The sequence below is a fragment of the Oratosquilla oratoria genome, chromosome 16, assembly GCF_046742065.1.
Source record: "Oratosquilla oratoria isolate Oo_2021 chromosome 16, ASM4674206v1, whole genome shotgun sequence".
NCBI classification, from domain to species: domain Eukaryota; kingdom Metazoa; phylum Arthropoda; class Malacostraca; order Stomatopoda; family Squillidae; genus Oratosquilla; species Oratosquilla oratoria.
This window is the reverse complement of record NC_134792.1, coordinates 61,152,529-61,175,028: the sequence shown is the minus strand read 5'-3', so window position 1 is coordinate 61,175,028 and position 22,500 is coordinate 61,152,529. Positions and strand designations below refer to the sequence as shown.

At 43.2% G+C, this 22,500-nt stretch overlaps 3 protein-coding genes across 3 annotated transcripts in view; 2 read left to right on the top strand and 1 right to left on the bottom strand.

Annotated features, from left to right (window-relative positions):
* LOC143034070 (uncharacterized) overlaps positions 1–22,500 on the bottom strand; it is a 112,509-nt gene that overhangs the window by 39,858 nt on the left and 50,151 nt on the right. Inside the window, exons 5-9 of the mRNA XM_076199972.1 lie at positions 14,586–14,800; positions 13,821–14,024; positions 11,691–11,776; positions 10,150–10,296; positions 6,746–6,815 (exon numbers count right to left, since the gene is read on the bottom strand). Of these exons, the coding sequence (XP_076056087.1) occupies positions 6,746–6,815; positions 10,150–10,296; positions 11,691–11,776; positions 13,821–14,024; positions 14,586–14,800 (722 nt within the window). The remainder of the gene's footprint in view (positions 1–6,745; positions 6,816–10,149; positions 10,297–11,690; positions 11,777–13,820; positions 14,025–14,585; positions 14,801–22,500) is intronic.
* On the top strand, positions 54–1,598 carry LOC143034071 (uncharacterized). The gene is made up of 2 exons (XM_076199973.1): positions 54–98; positions 235–1,598. Exons 1-2 carry the CDS (start codon positions 93–95, stop codon positions 1,267–1,269), a joined length of 1,041 nt encoding a protein of 346 aa, XP_076056088.1. The 5' UTR covers positions 54–92; the 3' UTR covers positions 1,270–1,598.
* Positions 1,609–2,843, top strand: LOC143034072 (uncharacterized). Its single transcript, XM_076199974.1, has 2 exons — positions 1,609–1,959; positions 2,201–2,843. The coding sequence occupies exons 1-2, from the start codon at positions 1,889–1,891 to the stop codon at positions 2,508–2,510; spliced, it is 381 nt and encodes a 126-aa protein (XP_076056089.1). The 5' UTR covers positions 1,609–1,888; the 3' UTR covers positions 2,511–2,843.

Genomic DNA, 22,500 nt, shown 5'->3' with positions numbered 1-22,500 from the left:
CCCTTCTTACCCGGCTAGCTCGAGCCGGACGTCGTGTCACTTAGCATCGCGGAACCAGACGAGTCGGTCACTCCACAACCCACCTTCTTTTCATGCCGGTAAGTCTGGTTCCTGCTCGTGCTCGTGTGTTCTCGTAGGGAGCCCTACCTGTTCTCCTGCAGTTTTTCCCCTTCGGTGTTGTGTCCAGACACCTTTGGGACACCCCTTCTATGATTATCATTATTCTATTTTCAGACCAAACGCTTGTGTGTGGAATCCGGCTGCACAGCCAGGATCTCGTCAGACGGCCACCACGACCTCTGCTCCCGCCATGCCCCTTGTTTCTCACAAGCTGGCTTTAACCCCCTAGCCTGCGTTGTGTGCAAAGCGCGGGTTGAGGAGATTCGTGCTGCTCCTCCCAAAACCCGTTCCAAGCTAGCCGCCCTCGAACTTCTTCGGGAGGCATGGCACAGAGCTCGGAAATTGAAATCCGCTGACGACCCCCCCCCCCTGGTGTGGGCGGATCCGGCGTTAGGCGTGGAATTGGGCCTCGTTCGCCCTCGCCATCCGTCTCCCTATGTCTCCGAGACTTCCGTTGGTGGACAACCTGGGCCTCTCGGAGTACAAGGGGACGAGTCTGATGTTGCGGAGTATGGTGTCCCCGAGCGTCCTCAGGCCTCTCGGCAGCCCCATACATCCGACCATCAAGGGTCCTTAAAACCCTTACGGCTTGCTTTGTCAAGCACCCCCACGAACTCGTCTTCCTCCCTAGTTCACTCACGTGAACCCGGCAGGAAATCTCGCTCGAAAAAGAGGTCTGCCTCACCGAGGTCCAGGACGCTCAGCTTGTCCCCACCCTCCACAGCCTCTCCCCCCAACTCACCCTCCCTTCCTCGCTCTCCTTTTCCTCGCCGTAAATCCCACAAGGGCAGGGAGCCGGGGGACGAAACGAGGGGAGAGGGAACTCTGGCTGCCCAAGTGGCTGCCCTCCTTCCGTCCCTGATAGGCCCCGTCCTTGAATCGGCCCTATCACATTATCCGGCCTTTCAGGCCGCGCAAATCATAACGCACCCCTCTCCAGAGCAACCTCCTATTGAACCTACGGCTCTAGCCCCCCCTCCCACTCTCCCTCCTGGTCCTTCCCTCCGCCCCTCCGTGCCGGCGACAGGTATAGGACTAGAAGGCCCCTCTCCGGAGGAACCCCCCCATCAGACGTCCGTCGGGTTGGACGGGGTGGAGGACCACTACAGTTCTTCTTTACCTTATCCTCCTACCATGACGGACTCTTGAGTTCACCCCTTCTCATGGTGTGACCTTCCCCGGTCCTGGGAGTACTCGTTTGGAGAAGATCACAAGCTAGTGGCCTGGTCTCCCGACTACTCGCTACTGGAGGGCTGGAGGAGGAGAGATGACGTTATCCTAAAGTGGGCCAACGACGCGGAGGGGGCTAAGGTTCTATATAAGATTCGACCCCTCTCCGCCCCGGCCTCCACGCCCTCCAGGATTTCCACCTCTAACACTCTGGACGCATTAGGTGCTCTCCTGGAGAACCCTCGTTTAAACCCTGATGGGCATATGTTTGTCGACAGGTCGGGGGACTCACCGGCGGTAGCACTCTCCCCAAAACGCCTGGTTCCCGCAGGAGAAAGGGGGGAGAGCCTTAGACATCCCTGCTCTCGAGCGGGCCCAAGACCAACCCAAGACGGTTCCTCCTCGACGGCATATCCCTTCATCATTCCCCGTCGTCCTGCCACCACCCTTCGCGCCGGAGGGCCTGCGCGATTGCTTGTGGCACTCGGGCAGGGACCCCGCCCTCCCCCATCAACTTAGTGAACCGAAGGCTAAGTTGCTGACGACGGAGGCCTCGACCAGACAAGACCTTGCCTCTACCATCTCGACCGTCACGGCAATGGCGATGATGAGGAACTGGCTGACGACGCTCGCCACGAGCTTTGAGGACTTCCCGCGGGAAGAATTGAGGTGAGTGGGATATTTCAATCTATAGAGGGTCCAGACCTGTCCTGGCGAGAGACGCTCAGGTAGCGTCTTCACCCAGGACGGAGCCTCTTGACTAGCGCCCGAGGACGAGGTCGTTCGGAAACGACCTCGGCTTCGCATATGTTATACGTTCTACAATTGAGCGATGTGACTTTATTACACCCTCCGGGGATCGGGATCCTTCTCGCCCTACTAATTTGATTCGCGTGTTTTCTGTATGCAGAGACACCCTGGCGGCACTCTCTACCGTGGCAGAGGGTACAGCCAACATGGCGTCATCAGCCCTACCCCCAGCAGCGAGGGCCTTCACCGCGGCTCGTCTGGCAGCTCGTCAGTCTGCAGCGCGGTCGGCCCCGGAGATAGCTCGCCGGGGCGTGGTGAGAGCAGCTCCCCTTTCCCGTGGTCTGTTCGACCGGGAAGCGACAGACCGCGTCTTCGCTACGGTCCCGACCGTCATCCAGATCCAACAACCCTCCCAACCGGAGATTCCAGGACTTCCTTCGGAGACACGCGATAGTGACCATCTCCGCTAGCACAGTTCTGGACTTCCTGTCTTGGCTAGCTGACACCACCAACAGGGCACCGGAAGGCCGACCCAGGCCATGCCCCCCACGCCCACAACATCAGAGGCCTCGCGGCATCGCTGGCGTTTCTCCGCACCCACTCTGTGGAACGGGTGCAGGACCTCGGGGGCTGGGCATCAGCAACTTCCTTCAGGACACGGTATCTCTACCACTCGATCACCCCTGTCCCATGTGTCGCCATGGGAACGGCTCCACCCCTCTTCGCAAAAGAAGGGGGGGGGGGCAAAGGGCGACCGAGGGGTAGGGGAAGGCCCAGGAACCGCTGAGCAAGATACAATATTCTACATAGAATTTATGCACTATGTGAATTGTACAATATTATTTTTATAAAAAATAAATAAATAAATTAATATATATATATATATATATTTATATTGATATCGATATAAGTAAAAAAAAAAAAAAAAACAGGTCGAAATGGACATGACTTCTCCTATCCAACTTAAGCTAATCTATAGTCATGATGGTCAAGAACTTTACCATGTTGAAATTAATTTCAACGCTCACTGTGACTCAGGTCGAAATGACCATGACTTTTCCTATTCAACTTAATTTAATCTACAGTCATGATGGTCGAGAATTTTACCATGTTAAAATTAATTTCGACGCTCACTGTGACTTAGGTCGAAATGACCATGACTTTTCCTATTCAACTTAAGCTAATCTGTAGTCATGATGGTCAAGAATTTTACCATGTTAAACTAATTCAACGCCCACTGTGACTCAGGTCGACATGAACATGACTTTTCCTATTCAACTTAATTTAATCTACAGTCATGATGGTCGAGAATTTTACCATGTTAAAATTAATTTCGACGCTCACTGTGACTTAGGTCGAAATGACCATGACTTTTCCTATTCAACTTAAGCTAATCTGTAGTCATGATGGTCAAGAATTTTTACCATGTTAAACTAATTCAACGCCCACTGTGACTCAGGTCAACATGAACATGACTTTTCCTATTCAACTTAATTTAATCTACAGTCATGATGGTCGAGAATTTTACCATGTTAAAATTAATTTCGACGCTCACTGTGACTTAGGTCGAAATGACCATGACTTTTCCTATTCAACTTAAGCTAATCTGTAGTCATGATGGTCAAGAATTTTACCATGTTAAACTAATTCAACGCCCACTGTGACTCAGGTCAACATGAACATGACTTTTTCCTATTCAACATCTACAGTCATGATGGTCGAGAATTTTACCATGTTAAAATTAATTTCGACGCTCACTGTGACTTAGGTCGAAATGAACATGACTTTTCCTATTCAACTTAATTTAATCTACAGTCATGATGGTCCAGAATTTTACCATGTCAAAATTTATTTCAACGCTCACTGTGACTCAGTGATATCACGGTATGATGACGTCAGTGATAAATTGACGTCACCATGTAGTCCTATGACGTCAATTTGTGTCCCTGTGACGTCACGAGACGATCCTATGGCGCCATGATCAATCCGGTGACGTCACAGTATAATCACATGATGTCACTAGGTATTAAACATATAGAAGTCCGCTTGTGGGTGACGAGACGTCACAAATTGCCATAGCACACTATTGGATGAAGACGCTCGCCACGGGCTTCGAGAACTTCCCGCGGGAAGACTTGGGGTGAGTTGGATACATACCGAGGGTCCAGGCCCGTCTTCGTGGGAGACGCTCAGGGAACGTCTTCACCCAGGACGAAGCCTCTTGACTAACGCCCACGGACGAGGTCGCTCGGAAACGAACTTGGCCTCGCATACTCCCTTTCGGTTTCTCGCTTACCCCGAGGATTTTCACGTAACTAGTGAGAGTGGTAGGCGTACGTTGGACGGAAGCAAGCGTCTCCACACTCATGTTCCTAGACGGCTAGTTGATGCATTTGCCCACCGGGGAGGGTGCATCGGCCGACATCTCAATGGCTCTGAGTGTGTTGGCGGACGTGGAGTTCGGGGTGGACTGGGACGGGTCTGCCCTTGCTCCCACACAGACTTTATTGGCTCGGGATTGAGTGGGACACAGTCAGCGTCCTTCGGGTGCTCCCCTGCGCCAAAAGAGCGTGCTTCTCTCACACGTCCTCCCTCCTTCGGTGGCGGGGGGGGGGGGGGGGGCCTCAACTTCGCGACCCCGGCCCTTCCACTGAGCCGCTTGGGGCGCCGACGGCTGGTACGGGAGGTCGACAGGAGCATACTGCTTCTCCCGCGTGACCTGCCCGGGCCGATACCCTCAGCACTCCACAGGTTGTTGCGTCCCTGGCTTCGGTCGGGGGCCCTACGCCGGTCGCTGGAGTTTCTCCGCACCCACTCTGTGGAGCGGGTGCGGGACCTAGGGACTGGACATCGACGACTCCCTTGGGGACACGGTGTCTCTACCACTCAGTCGCCCCTGTCCCATGTGTCGCCATGGAAACGGCTCCACCCCTCTCATCTCAAAAAAGTGGAGGGGGCAAAGGGCGACCGAGGAGTGGGGAGGGGCCAGGAACCGTTGAACAGGATACAAATTTCGTTTAACAGGATACAAATTTCGTATAATTTACGCATTGTGTGAACAGTGCAATGTTGTGCATGTCACATTCTTCGGCGTGGGTACTTGACGTTTCTGTCTCCCCTCTACTGAGTGATAAAATGAATAAGTCTCCCATAGGAAAGACACACGTAATAACGGTTTGATTCAGGCTTCACCTCTCCTCCCACCTGTCCTCGTCTCATGCATAGCTTCGCTGTGCAGGTTTCTTTCAGCCGATAATATTTCTTTGTCGCGGCTCGTGCCGCTTAAATTCTTCTTATCGGCTTAAGAAACCTGCACAGATTTAGGGTCCCTCCCTCCTCCCACAGGCGAAGCCTTCATTTCTCATTGAAGTGACACGACGTCCGGCTCGAGCTAGCCGGGTAAGAAGGGAGGGGATAGGGAGGGGGAGGTGGGGTCGACAATGCGCATGCCTGCACAGAGCCGGGAATTTTAAATTTCCGATGATTTTGGCGGAAAATTCAAACCACACTCAACCTTCGGGAAATGGCCATATGACCAGGAGTGTGGTATGGGATTATCGCTATAGCTTCGCTGTGCAGGTTTCTTAAGCCGATAAGAAGAATTTAAGCGGCACGAGCCGCGACAAAGAAATAATATATATATACACATATATTTTTTTTTTGTGTGTGCAATTGGATAATAATATTACTTGTGTTTTGGTTTAACAATATCATAGGATAGTAAAGCAGTATCTAGTTTCCTAATTGTACCAATTGTCCTATGGACCTTTCGGCCACATGGTTTTTGTTCTTTTTATTTTATTTTATTTTATTTATTTTTTATTTTTTTCTCTCTTATTCTTATTTCTATATGTATATGAATGTATATGTATATTTATTAACATTAACATTTCCATTTGTAATTGAATGTGTTGTATGTATAATGTCCGAAGGTTTTATGTGGCTATAACCTCTCCCAGTTTTCTTTCTTCTGTATAAATATTGTGCTCTATTTTTTCTTTCTTTGTACTCTGAGGATGTCGTAATAGACGAAAACGTTCAGTATTCCGACTTTAATTTCCCTGTGGTTTCTGCAATACATATATATATATATATAATATATATATATATATATATATATATATATATATATATGTACTCATCACTCCACCACACCACTGGTTGGATCACATTTCAGATGTGCTCAAAAAGTGCTCTGGCATTCTACATATATGGGAGGTCTGCATAGGAGCTTGGCTTGTCACGTGATTTCATGTCGGCTCTCTTGAATTACTCCACCATGTCCTGTTGTACATTTATCTGCGACTCGCATGACAGTTAATTGTGGTATGTAATAAAATGTGTTTCGCTAATCTTTTATCCTGTTTTTCCTTCCGGAAATACATGAAAACATATATAAAGCTATCAAAAACAATTCATACTAGTAATAAATACCTACCAAGAATAATTTATAGAATTTATAAAACATGTATCATAAGAAAATAGGTTTTTAATGGCCGAGCTGTCCAAAATTGCAAGGATGAGTTGTCCATGGAATTGAATTGTCCGGAGACCAGCTGTCAGTGCAAGTACTATGATGGTGGAGTAACCAGTGGGGGAAAAATGCCGAAGTGGGCTGCTCTTTCTACAAAATGAAAGTGCAGCCAGATGACCTTATATGACCTACGGAACCGTAAAGCACCAAACGAACAAAGACTCAACTTACATTTCCAGAGATGACAACGACTTCATGTCGTCCTAAAGCCGGATTCACAGAATAAGCTTGCCAGGCGAACCTGTCGAAGAATAGGATAGATTAGAACCAAAGACAACTATACACACGTACAACTGCTTTCACTTATAAGTGCTACAGTAACCGGTGCCTTCCAGGAAGCTGTAGGTCGTAGGTTTGAAAATATCTCTCTGAACCATAAGATAATACACATCAACATATCTTTCAGCATCAAGTGCCTCCACTCGCCATATCTGGTCCCGCATTATTCCCATGTCATATGAACTTCACTTGACCCCGCTGCGTCCCGGCGTCCACACCCTTGCACACAGTGTGCTCTACCATATAGCGCCTTCATATCGATGTACCTATGGCTGAGGTTGATCACGGACCGCCTCCATGGAGGATTCCACAACCTCATGTCATCTTCACACCCACTTCAAAAATAGACCTACCGCTCCTCCAGAAACAATTAGCCATGGAACACATCACCGCACTGTACTCCTCTGTCCATTCCACGCACCATCTCTACATGGACGGGTCTTTGTAGCCTAGTCACCCCTTGTCTTTGACCAATATGTAATATGCCTTTCTTGCCCAGAGATTATGTTCATCGCCTATGTATGAAGTTGTAATTTTTTTGATAAGTAGGAAAGTAAGAACTGAGAAACAAAAAATTTAACCCCTTCATATCGATACTTGCTATTGGAAAGTGCTCAGTAGTAGCGGCAATGGGAATTCAGAGCCAGCTACTACAAATGGTAACCCCGGAGAGCAATCATTCTCGCCGCTAGCCGCTGAGCCGCGTGCTCGACGCCGTCGACCTTCTCGCCTGCCGAGTTGCCGCCGCCGCAGCAGCCTGCTGAGCCGCCGCCACCCGCTCTGCCTGTTGACCACCGCCGCCGACCGCCCTGCTGAATCGCCGCCGCCCACCCTGCCTGCTGGCTGCCGCCGACCGCCCTGCTGACCTCCCTGCCTGCTGACCACCCCCGACCTCCCTGCCTGCTGGCCGCTCCCGACCTCCCTGCCTGCTAGCCGCCGCCAACTTTCCTGTCTACTGGCTACCGCTGCCGCCTTCCACCCTGCCTGCTGGCCACCGCCGCCACCGACCGCCCTGCCTATTGGTTGCTGCTGAGGCGCCACCGCTCGCCCTACCTGCTGGTCGCCGCCGACCGCCCTGTCTGCTGGCCACCGCCACCGATTTTCCTACCTGCTGGCAAACCGCCACCGCCGTCCACCCTGCCTGCTGGTCGCCGCCGCCGCCGACTGCCCTGGTGAGCCGCTGTCGCATGCTGAAGCTGTCCAGCCGCCCGTCCTGGCGGACTGGCTATGGGCAGCTGACTGTTGAATCACCTACCCATCCATGGACCACTGACCGCTGGCCCACCAGCCCGCCCACGAATCACGGACGTCAACCACTGGAGATGCACATGCGTCCAATGTCGAAGTTCCATGGTATCGCGTCACACACATTCTCCAGCAGCTATACCTTCTCCAGCAAGAAAGGACACTTCCACCAATGTGAAACCAATAAACTCAGTATCCTTCCTCCTTCCTCGTCACTAAAGGTGGGAGAAGGTATGTAGCCTATAGTCACCCCTTGTCTTTAACTAATATATAATATGCTCATCTTGCCCAGAGGTTACGTTCATAGGCGAGTCATTTCACCTGTGTATAAAATTGTATTTTCTATTTCATTTATTTTCTTTTTTAAGAAAAGAGGAAAGTAAGAGTTGAGAACAGGAGTTTTCTTAGCCTCTTCTTACCGGTACTTACTATTGGTAAGTGGTAGTAACAACCATGGCACTTCAGTGCCAGTTACTACATCCTTACAAGCGGATAGTATCGCGGGATGCGCCTTCTACTCACCGGATGTAGAGCCGCTTAAGGGAGGCTAGGTTGGTCGCAGGTTACCCAACTCGTCCAGCTCCACGTACTGCAAACTACAGGCAGTCCTGCTGGCTGTCAAACTACTCTGTCAGCGGCGATTGAATGGTGTGGTAATGTGTGACTCACTGTCTGTTCTAAGGCCATCTCGTCTCCACAATCCACACACTGCCCCCTCACCCACCGAATCTCACAGCAGTTAATCGCAGCTCAAGAACAATCTCTTAGCATAAGCTTTTCGTGGATTCCATTCCATATTGGAATCGCTGCTAATGAAAAGGCAGATCTCCCTCCAAAAATGCCTGCGAACTGCCGCTGCCCGACGATACCACACCCTACCTTCTCTGCTACAGGTAGACCATATATTTTTGTCGCTCTCCTTACCACTCTCCACCGCATGAATGGAGAGCGTGCACAAAGCGTATCAATATCAATATAACACTACGGCCACTTCCGTTTCTCTCTCGAGGTATTGCAGGCACGGACTCATCGTTCGCAGAAACAATATTGTGACTGCACGGCTTCGCCCTGGGTTACAGGACTGCTGTGGCAAGTCTCTGAGGCGGGTGGCGTACGACACTACTCCACCTGCAAGCAATGCGATCGTCCCAACGCCAATAGTCTCCACCACTTCCTCGAATGCCCCTCAGTAAAAGATCCGCTGCCCCAGGTCAGTACATTTGTGTCAATATCTCAGATGCTAGATTTTACTTCGTCTTAATTCCCAAAGTATTTCATCTTACATGATGTGCATTATTATCGTGCAGCTTCACTATATGTTCGTATCCTGCGTTTCACGCATATTATTCATACCTATAGAAAGTACCTGCTGTATTAGGTTTGTCGCTCTGTGAGCGTAATTTATTTTAAAAAATCAGAACCATAAATGTTCGACTGAAAAGGAACACATTTGCTACGAGCTCGTAGACGACGTTACGTCATAAGTGAAGCGAACTATGCACATGTACGAACATGCACGCGCATACACACACACATTTGCCATCTGATATACATATCATTGAGGTCATGGGTGAAGCATGCAGGCTATTGGCGAACATAAGATTAGTTTTTCATTATATGGACGAGGAGATACTGTAAATAAAAATAAAAACGCAGAATTGCTCATCCGTCCGAGATCCGAATATGCAGCAGTGATGGCGTTGTCTCCGCATAGAATGATATAAACAAAATTAGAATACTAAGAACAACGGCCATATTGGTTCCCAGCATTTTAGATAAAACATACGAAGAGAGATTAAAAGTAGTGGATCTGCCATAACTGAAAAAATATATAAAGAATGACAAGAAAGAATTTTCCTTACATATGCAGCAACTCCAAGAATAGCTTAGAAGTTTATATACGTTTGATTAACTTTATACTGTGTGTGTGTGTGTGTGTGTTTATTTGTACGTGCGAGTAAACGTATGCACAACTCTCCTCCCCACTCGCGCAAAGAAAACGGTAGCAACCACAAACGCCTTGGCTGCCAGAAAAATGGCGGCAGACTTACATCCACATTGGCCAGCCAACCTCCTTCTCGTACGGCGTCAAGTTGATCTCGAAGTTTCGTCTGTTGATGATGTAGAGATTCCACCAGAGGGTCATGTCGTGGACGTACAGAAGCTCGTTGTCAGGTGACCAGGAGGGCATCATCATACTGCGGGGTTTTACTGTCGTTAGTGTTACTGTGATCGTTTCTCTGTCCACGTATGAAAGTATTTCTACATTTGTATGACTATTTTTTATATTTCCATTATTTATGCAATGATGTTTATCATTGTTACGATAGTTATCATCATCATCATTATCATCATTATTGTCATTATCGTTACTATCATCATCATCATTATCATCATTATTGTCATTATCGTTACTATCATCATCATTATCATTACCATTTTTAGCATCAGTAAAGTCATTATTATTGTTATTGTTATTATTAGTTATTATTAATTATTATTATTATTATTATTATTATTATCATTATTATCATTATATAAGGTCACATCATTACTCTTAGATCGGGCCATATATGAGCTCTGAGCTCTCATCAGGGAGGGTGATAGCTGTCGATCATAAGTTCAACTCGTGGTCCAAGACCGAAGTGAATCAATCACACACACACACACACACACACACACACACACACACACACACACACACACACACACACACACACACACACAGTGAAGGAGCATAAACCAAACTGGTCCTCAGCCTGGCAGACAAACCATATGAGGAAAGACCAAAAGCACTGGGTCTACCAACTTTGGAAGATCGAAGAGAAAGAGGTTGATTACAGTATTCGGGTCACTAAAAGGGATTGGTTACATCGACAGAAGAGATCTTTTGACTAAGGATAAGATCGTTTTAAGAGGTCACGAGAACAATTCAAGGAAGACAACATGTCTTAAGTTTGTGAAGAAATATATTTTTCAGTAAAGATACATAAATACTTAGTATGGCTTGAAAGGAGATATAGTCCGAGCTGGAACAGTACATGAACTCAAATCTAAATATCGTCTCCCTCATAAAGAAATTGCCTCATTTTTCGTCAATTTCTGGATTTTTTTTGTTTTTTATCAATTTTTCATTGCTCCTTGTGGTACAATTCCCAATGTTTTATTTAGTGTCTGAGTAGGTTAAAACTACGTTAGGAGGAACATTACGTACATTTATAAAATAGAAAAACGATTTTTTTTTCGATTTCCTGAAAAGTTGTACAAATGACTTAGGCACTTTATTTATGAGGGTGACGATATGATGATATTGGACATCAAGGATGTACAATAAGTTGGAACTGTACATGAATTTGAGGCTAGGTGTGATAAAGATGAGAGAGTAGGATACGGGACCCGACGAGCGTTGCTCCTTTCCTCTATACTATAGTTAGGTAAATTCATAAACACAAGCACTCACGCACGCACACACTAAATTCTAAAACTTTCTTTAAGTCCATTTCTGTGTTGGGAAAAATGTAATTTGGACTTCAGAAGGAGAGACTGGTGATGGGAAAAGGGAGGAAGGAAGTGTGAAAATGAGAAGACTTACCTGCCATGTTGCAAGTACTTGGTGATAGCTACCCTTCCCCTCTTCTTGGTCAGGTCTCCTACGAACATGCGTGTGTTTCCCCATGGCTGTCAACATAGGTAAAAGCGTTATCACACTGGGCGATTTTTCCTCCGACAGTTGGAACAGATTTCCAGATCACAACTTTCGGGAAGGAGTTTGATATGCTGGAGGAACAAATGGAACATCAAAAAACGAAGTACATTTCATATTAGATGAGAGCAACGGCGTTAATAATGTTGCGTTCAAAAATAAATATAGGTTGTGACCACAGAATGGTAGGTTGCACATCTAAATTCAGTTTCGGGGATGAAAGAAATAAACTAGTTTTGAAAAAGAAAATGAGCCTTGCGAAGGTTAAGGATAACAAGAAGGAATTTCAGTAAGAAATCAAAATCAGATGCGAAGCTCTAAGAAATAAAGAGGACACTGTCATTGAATTTAGTGAATATCAGTGGGGAATCGGTAGAGAAAGTAGGAAGTACAAAAAACTTTGTAGAAAATATATAATCTAAATGATAAAAGAAGAACTATGCAGGTTAAACGTAAGAGACACAAAATAGAGAGAGTAGAACTAAACAAGCTTATCAACAAGAGACAGAGATCAGAGAAAAGAAAGAGAAACATAGGTGAAATAGAGGAACTGTTCGGAAAGGTAAAAGTATTAAAGGGGCCGAGCGCAGACAAACTTTATGGAGGCAGCAAATGATATCTTTGGAAGACAGAATTGGAGAGGTCATTAAACCCAGAGACAGAATGGTAAAAAGAGTAGATTTTTATCAAGAGTCTAACAGGTCAAAGACCGTAGTTAAGTTAGTAAATTCATCTATATATAAATATGTATATATGTATATATATATATATATATATATATATATATATTATATATATATATATATATATATATATATATATGACACGCAGGAAACCCACAGTCGGAGAAAATAAAACTCGAATTAAGAAGAATCCTATATTTCGGATATCAACTGTACCCCTCTTCAGGAAAATACTTTCCTGAAGAGGGCTACAGTTGATAGCCGAAATATAGGATTCTTCTTTATTCGAAGTTTATTTTCTCCAACTGTAGGTTTCCTGTGTGTCATTTAAAAATGTGCCACTACATTTCTGTTTAGAAATATATATATATATATATATATAACGTAGAAACCACTGTTGGAGTAGAAAAGACTGGAAACGGGGAATCTATAAATTTCGATTGCAAATTGCAATCCTCTTCAGTAGATACATCTACTGAAGAGGATTGCAGTTTGCAATCGAAATATATAGATTCCCCGTTTCCAGTCTTTTCTACTCCAACAGTGGTTTCTACGTTATTGACAAATGTGTGATTACATTTTTCACCTGTAATATATATATATAGATATATATATATATATATATACATATATATGTATATATATATATGTATATGTATATATATATACATCACACAGGAAACCCACCGTCGGAGAAAATAAAATTAGAATGAAGAAGAATCCGATATTTCGGCTGTCAACTGTAGCCCTCTTCAGGAAGGTACTTTCCTGAAGAGGGCTACAGTTGATAGCCGGAATATAGGATTCTTCTTTATACGAAGTTTATTTTCTCCGACTGTGGGTTTCCTCTGTGTCATTTACAAATGTGCTACTACATTTCTGTTTAGAAATATATATATATATATATATATATATATAAAAATATTATATATATACATATATATATATGTATATATATATATATTATATATATGTATATATATATATACATATATATTATACATACATTTATATGTATATACATATACATATATGTACACATATGTATATATATATATATATATATATATATATATACATATATATATATACATTTATACGTATATACATATATATATATATATTATATATATATATATATATATTATATATATAAATACATACATGTACATATATATACACACACATATATATACATATATATATATATATATATATATATATATATATATATACATACATATAGTTTTTCCTGCTCATGTGAGGAACAAGTGTGAGCAGGTCAGTTGCCTCCCTCCATCCCCGACTCCCTCCCTCCCTCCCTGTCCCTCCGTACCATGTTGGGATGTTTCCACTGGATCCAGAGGAGCTTGGTACCGTCGGCGCTGACTCGCGGAGACGAATAGAAGTCCGACTTGGTAGTGACAACAATTTCCTCGCCTGTGTCAGCGTCCACCATGAGAATGCCGTTCTGTGACTTCTCGGTCTTATTGGCCAGGGCGAGTTCGTGGTCCTCTACCACCACGAAGAGGGCGTTGTGCTGGAAGCAGGAAGGGAAAGGGGAGTTAGGGGTGTAGAGGACGTGTATAAACACACACACACACACACACACACACACACACACACACACACACACACACACACACACACACACACACACACACACACACACACACACACACACACACACACACACACACACACACACACACACACACACAGCATTACCCATAGATCGGTCATACGAACTCTGAGCTCTCTTCTGGGAGGGAAATAGCTGTCGATCACGAGTCCAACACGTGATCCAAAGACCAAGGTGAATCACAGACACACGCACACACACACACACACACACACACACACACACACACACACACACACACACACACACACACACACACACACACACACACACACACACACACACACACACCGCGAGCGTAGCTCCCCTTCCCGTAAAATACAACTAGGTAAATACACACACACAAACACAAACAGACACACGCCAACTACACTCACGAACACATACTCACGCGCGCACACCAATGCACACACATCCACGCGTACAGTCATCGCAGAAAGAAAACGTGGCTGTTCCTACTTGAGGCGAATATGACCCGTCGGCATATCTCCTGTAGGAGGTGTTGGTAAGCTGCCTGACGGGGCCCTCGGGCCCGATCTGCTTGTACAGGAAGTTGTCTTTGTTGGAGAAGAAGAGGGTGTTGTTGTAGACGACAAAGGTCCCGCCGCCATACTCGTGAACAAGCGTTCGCAAGTCGTAAGGGTCTCTCGTCCATCGTGTTATTTCTCTCGTTTCTGAGGAGAGACGGGGAAAGGAGTTTTGGTGAGGGAATAGATAACAGCCCCAGGGTATGCAGAGAGCCAAGAATTCTTGTATGTTTTCTCGTTTTTCATTTTTCTTCCCATCTGTATGAAGATCCTTTTTACTGAGTAACAATTCTGCCTATATTATGGTTGGTGGTAGCAAAAGGGTAAAAAATTTGAGTGTCCATTATCGCCAATATATGAATAAGAAATATGTACATGAATGTTCACACACACACACACACACACACACACACACACACACACACACACACACACACACACACACACACTCATATATATATATATATATATATATATATATATATATATATATATTAGATATATAATATATATATATATATTTATATATATATATATATATATATATATATATATATATATATATGAATAAACAAATACATGAATGAAAAGCAATTAAGTGTTACACATAGACACACACACACACACACACACACACACACACACACACACACACACACACACACACACACACACACACACACACACACACACACACACGCAAATAATAGAGAAAATGAAAGAATACGATAGATTCCGAAAAGGCCTTTGACCTAACGGCAGAACAAAAGAGCAATACTAAACTACGCACAAAGATGATGCCAAAAACGCACGTGGTAATGATTGTACAGAACACTTACTCAAGAGTACTGTTGTAATTTGACTATATAAAGATGTTGAAGGCGACAAAGTGAAATGGAGCGATGGGACTAAGGATTATGCTTTTTATGTTCATCCTACGAGAAGTCAAGGCATAAGAGATCTGGGAGGAGACCTCCAACTAGAATCCTAAAATTTGGGTTATTAAATGTGCGTGATTGTATTACAGACGAGAGTAAATGGGAAGGGGTTGGCAGTTTGTTTGCACCTCCAGATCCTGTAGTATTAATCCTGAACGTCTTTTTTACTTTTATTGTTGCTATCGCCGGTCCATTCTAATAATCTCTGCGGCATCCTTTTGATAACAAAAGGACTAATTTAACCATGATGACTAAAATTCCGTTCATTAAAAGGCAACTAATATATAGAACAAAGTATCGTATGTTGATCAATACCTATTCTATTAGATTATTCAACTCCTTCATGAAGTTCGCTGGGCGAGCCGGTTAGGGCGTCGCTACTTGTGGCGAAGGTCGAGAAGATACCTGTTCGAACCCCGCCACCGGCGAGTTACAAAGGCCTGGTTCATTATATTCCACGCTACAAAGTCCTCTGTGAGGAGCACCGTCCCAGCCTCCTAATAGGAAGGACTTAGATTTGCTCTGACCCTCTCCAGATGATTCCTTAAAGTCAAGGAAATCCGATCAGCTAAAAGCGATTGTGGTAGGTATGTCGTGTGTGGCTGTACCGAATAATTGATAGAACGACTGGCGAAATATCATGCAGGGATGATGTTCACCACGAATGAAGACCAAACAGTAGTCATGTTGACTACGAATAATTTATGGTAGTCCTAGTCCACATCACGAGACGGCGGCTGGATTCTGACACCAAATTCCTCAGCTTAGCGTAGCATACGAATTGCACATATCATTGGGTCGGGTCGGTGAGGAGTCTCCGGGAGATTATGCAGCTAAAAGTGAGGTCCTAGTTCAACGGGGTCTTGATAGCATGAGATGTCCTAAAGATTTTTGTACATTGTACACATAAATATCTATTTCTCAGCTGGGGATTGTGGGGGGGGAGGTAGGGTGAGTCAAGACATACACCCACTATACACCCATCCCTCACATATCTTAAACCACATTTACTGTCACTTCCATCTTAGCTACTCATGGATGAAGGGTCCTCCCCTACCCCCGCCCACTGTTCGTGTCAGAGGAAATGCAGCAAGACAGTGAACAGTCGAAGATGGATTATCACCACCTCTTCGTTACAGGACAAACCCACCACTGCCTTTCATCTACTCGGAAAAATGTAGAAAACAACAACAACAACAACACGACTTTCTTCATCTCTTCACAACAACTCTCCACTCACATTTACCTCTTGCCCACTCCCTTCATTGCTCGACAGACACTGCTCTTTTACCTATGGCCCCCTTCACCCCTTCACCTCATTATCGGTCTTCCTTTAAAGTTTACTTCATCAACCGGCGCCTTTTTTTTCTAGTCTTAAGAAGACAGGCTGAGGCACCTCAACTTGTACTCTCTGGAAAGACGAAGATTGCGAGGTGATCTAATAGACGTGTTCAAATGGATCAACGGCTTTAGCAAGGGTGACGCAAACAAGGTCATCATATTAAGACAACATGGCAGGACTCGCAGTAATGGATTTAAATTGGACAAAGTTAGATTTAAAAGGAAATAGGCAAGAACTGGTTTATCATTAGAGTGTTTAACGAATGGAATAGACTTAATAACCACGTAGTGAGCGCTGAAACTATTGTTTTAAGAGAAAGCTAGATAACATTATGGATGGGGATGATGGGTGATAATGGACATGGAACTGCCTAGTGTAGGTTTTATGGTCTCTTGCAGTCTCTTTCATTCTTATGTTCCTAAGATCTTATGTCTTTACTATTTTCTCCCTATCCCCAACCATCGTAGCACTATGATAAATTGTGTATGCAAAATCTCTTTCCATCATTTCCCTCTGCCTCACCGCTATCCATCCTCGTAATTCCCACCATATTTCTTAAACAATTCAACTCCCTCATATTCTAAGTCTGTTCCATAAGATGCCATAGGCATAAACGCTTCCTCATAAAATGTTTTTCTTTCATTTCAATGATATTTTTATCACCCCCCCCAAGACATTTACTTGTTTCCTTTGATCTATATATCACCTCCATCCACACACTCTATATCTTGCTACATGTGACCCCAATTACCTTAAGCTTTCCAATTATCTCCTCTTAAACTCATCTCTAACTCACTGAAACCCTCACACTTTTTACATCTCATCTTTTTCTCACATTTACTTTCTTCTTTCTCCACTCTCGTGTCATCTAGAAGTCCATAAACACCTGATTCTGTCCTCCGACTCATCTACAAGAACAGTGTCATCCGCAAACAGCAACTGCCTCACCCCCCACTTCCTTTTACCAACTCTAAATCTCTGCCCATCACCCTCACGTTCGCCTCTCACACCGCCCCGTCCATACACACGTTGAACAAGCATATTAACATTATACAACCTTGGTACAGCCTCACCTTCATCTCAAATAATTCATTCTTTCCACTCCCTACTCTCATCAGACTTCCTTCCATCCAATAGTTCCACAACACGTTCCATAACGCCTCTCTGCCAACTGACATACGCACTATACAAATCTATAAAAATAAAGAATTTATATTTACCTTTAAGAAAAATAATGAAATTTTCTGGCTTTACTACGAACATTTTATCTACGATTTTTCTTTTTTTCCTAACTCTACACGGGTCTTCCTCAATTACTCCCTCTGTTCTCCTAATTTTCTCAACTCCTATACGCCTTACCAACTACACTTAAACAGACTGATCCCTCTAAAATCACAACATTCTTATCTGTCCCATTTTCCTTTGCAGAGTGAAACTATACATGCATTCCTCCAGTCCTCTGGCATATTTCCCTCCCTTAGGCACAGAGCTTTCACTACTTTCAATGGTCTTTGTACTTTTTTTTAAACAAATAATTATACGGATAGAGTAAATAGATTAATAATAGTAATGATAAAAAAGGAGGAGCTCATGCCATGAGGCATATAACTGCTACTGAAGTTGTTACTTCATCTATGTCTTCGGAATTTCAGGTCATATACAAGTCACCAGTAACTCCTGGATTCGAATGCGGTTTCACTCTCTGCGAACACGCGAACCACAAATGAAACCAACCAGTTGCTCTGCACACCACAGCATAAATTGTCTGACGTTTATGACAACAGAATGTGCACAAAGTGCGCTGTTGTGCCGAAGGTGCTGAAGTTGAAAGAATCATCCATGATGGTAGGGGTGGGCAACTTTCTTAAACGCGCGTGCCAAAATCGGCCATACTTCGATGAAAAAAGTTTCTCACCCAACGAAATTAGCGGGAACATTTTCTAAGAACTTGGGGAATCTTTCCAAATATTATAGAAACTGGAGAGGTAAAATCAAAGAACACTAAGTTTGATATGCAAGTCATGTCGTATTGATTTAATGTAAAATTTAGTGAAGTAATTTTTAGGTCGTGTTTGCCTTTATGAACAATTGTGACTGCAGTATGAAACCAGCGAACAAAACTAGACAGCATTTCTAAAATTCAAGTAGTTGTAACAAAAATTTTCGTTTATGGGACTATTTCCAACAACAGGCTTTACCAACTTCTGATATGATATTTTTAATGTGGTCACTGAAAACGAGGTAGTCACTGGATAACTAGTGGTGTGACATATGTATTTCATTTAGATTTGAATTTGAACCCTGATGTAGCTGAACGTGAATTTCGCTTACCAATCATTTTATTATTTACGTAACATGAAAGAATGCGAGAGTTGTGGTCAAGGAGTCACGCCACGTTTGGCCAACTGGCCACAGGCTGGAGAGTTTAATGGAAGAACTAGACAACGTCAAGTGGGCCATCGTAGGACTGATCGAAGTCCGAAGAACAGAAGAAAAGCTGATTCATTTACAAGATGGTCACCACTTGTTCTGCTATAGAGGTAAGGACAAAGAAAGATCTAGTGGAGTAGGATTCTTGATAAATCGAGAGGTTGCTGGTAATGTAGTAAAGTTCAGTAGTTTATCAGACAGTGTAGCTTGGATTGTGTTAGGCTGTGTAAGAGGTACACTAAAATAGTTCAGGTGTACGTATCAACTTCACAGAGTTCAGACGATGAAATTGAGTCCTTCTACGATGATTTAAGTCAGGTAATGGATCAAGAAAAAAGTAAGTACAGGTTGGTAATAGGAGACTTTAATGCTTAGATGGGGAAGATAGGAGATGAGTCGTGCATTGGGGAGTTTGGAGTAGGTGAAAGAAATGACAAGCGAGATGTTGGTAAATTTTGCAGAAAACTACAACATGAGGATAATGAATACTTTCTTCCAAAAGCGTGTAGGTCGTAAATGGACCTGGATAAGTCCAAATGGAACAACAAAGAACGGAGTAGACTTCACATTAGGAGATGAGAGCAAGAGCGTTACCAATGTTACGGTCATAAAACCAACATAGGTAGTGACCATAGAATGGTAGGTTGCACAGCTAAATTCAATTTCAGAGTCAAGAGAAATAAATTAGTTTTAAGAAAGAAAATAAGCCTTGCAAAGGTTAAGGATAATAATAAGAAATTTCAGCTAGAAATTAAAAATAGATTCGAACTTCTAAGAAGTAGCGAAGACACCGTCTAAGATATGAATTTGAATTTAGTGAATGTCATTAGGGAATTGGCAGAGAAAGTAGGAAGTACAAGAAGTATTAGAGAAAACAAATACTCCAAAGCTACAAATGACCTTATCAAAAGAAAAAGGAATATGCAGATTAAAAACATGAAAGACGAAATAGAAAGAATAGAACTAAACAAGCTTATCAACAAAAGGCAGAGATCAGAGAAAAGAAAAAGAAACATGGATGAAATAGAGGAAACTATTCGGAAAGGTAAAGGTATTAAGGAGACCAAGTGCAGATATGCTTTAGGAAGACAGCAAATGATATGTTTAAAAGATAGAAATGGAGAAATAATTAAATGCAGAGATAAAATGGTAAAAAAAAGTAGAAGAAATTTACCAAGAGATTTACTCGTCGAAGACCGTAGTTGAGTCATTAAATTCATCTGTAGACGTTAGTAGTGTACCAGAGATAACAAAGATGTAGAATTTGCTCTAAAAACATAAAACGAAGAAAAACACCTGGGGAAGATGGTATATCGATAGATCTGTTGAAAGACGCAGTGAAAGAAGTTCATATAAGTCAGCTCAGTTGTACACCCAGTCCTTACGTCAAGAAAGTGTTCCTGAAGAAGGAGACCAGAAGGACCTTAGTAACTATCGACCGATTAGCTTACTATCAAATGTATATATAGTATTCTCCAAGATCCTTACAAATAGACTAAGTCAAGTTTTAGATGGAAACCGAGAGAACAGGCAGGCTTTAGGAGCGGATATTCGACTCTAGACCATTTGCAGGTGATGAACCAACTAATCGAGAAAACGACAGAATTCTGTGTTTAGCTTTTGTAGATTACGAGAAGGCCTTTGACTCTGTAGAACAAATAGCAATACGCAAGTAGGGTACAAACAGATCGTAAGGGTTTTAGAAAAGACTTATGCGAAAGATACCGCTATAATTCGACTACATAAAGATACAGAAGAGATAAAGATCGAAGAAGGAGTAAGGCAAAGCGATACAATTTCACCCAAATTATTTATATCTTACTTGGAAGAGATTTTCAGAAGGTCGAGTTGTGAAGAGAAAGGTTTGAAGATTAATGGCAAATATTTGAAACACCCAAGATTTGCTGATGGCATTATTCTTATTTCAGAAAGAACAGAAGACCTGAAAGATATGCTGAGTGATCTGAACAAGGACAATCTCAAAGTAGGTTTGAAAATGAATAAGAGTAAAACCAAAGTAATGTTCAACACGAAAGTTCAAAGTAAGGAGATTATAATCGATGGTGAGAGTCTTGAAGAAGTTGAAGAGTATAATTATATAGGCCAGATGGTAAAAATGACCAAAGATCATGATAATGAAATAAAAAGACGCATAACAATTGGTTGGAAAGTGTTTGGTATGTTTATTAAAATCATGACAGGCTCTCTACCTTTATGTTTGAACCATAAAGTTTACAATCAATTCATTCTGTCAACAATAATCCACGGGTGTGAGACTTGGAAACTGACGAAGGCGATGGAAACAAAGCTAAGGACTGCACAGAGGAGAATGGAAAGATCGTTGATTGGAATAACGCTGAGAGACCGAAAGAGAGTAAGTTGGGTGAGAGAGCAGACTAGAGTGAAATATATTGTGGAGACGGTAAAAGAGAGGAAGTGGAATTACTGTTTTCAGAAAGAGCACCCATTCAGAAAATTAATTTCACTTCTTTAGTCATCACTCAGATCACATTAAAAGAAGTGTAGCTTCGGGTCTTTTTCTCCGAGCTCCCCCACCACCTAATTTTTAGAACATAAATTAACCTCCATCAGGTCCCAATTGACAAAATTAGCTTACCCTCAGTGGTTCCTGGATAAAGCCTTCAGCTAAGCCAGAACTAGCTTTTTCAATCCCCCTTTCACCAAACCAAAAGAGAGACAAAATCCACTTGTCATCCCCTTTTCAGAGTCAATTAGTCATTCGTCCAAATTTCTTCCCAAAGAGAAGGTAAATTTAATTCATAATTACCTTAATACCATTAATAAAAAAAAGTTGTTAATGTTCACCACAGGTTGAGAGAAGATCATATCCCAGGTGTTTACTCTCTTCCATGTAAAGATTGTAACCTTTCATATATAGGCCAGGCGGGGATAGACCTAAGGACAAGATTGAATGAACACAAGAAGTCTGTCAATTATGGTCAAGAAAGTTCAGCCGTGTTTCAACACGTAAACAAAGTTAATCACCGGATGGACTGAGAAAAATCCGACCTTATTTACAAATCAGGCTGTGGGTTCAGAAGGAAAATGGTGGAATCCACTTTCATTGAATATTTACCCACGGTGAATATTTTCAAGGGCCAATTGACCCCTGATAT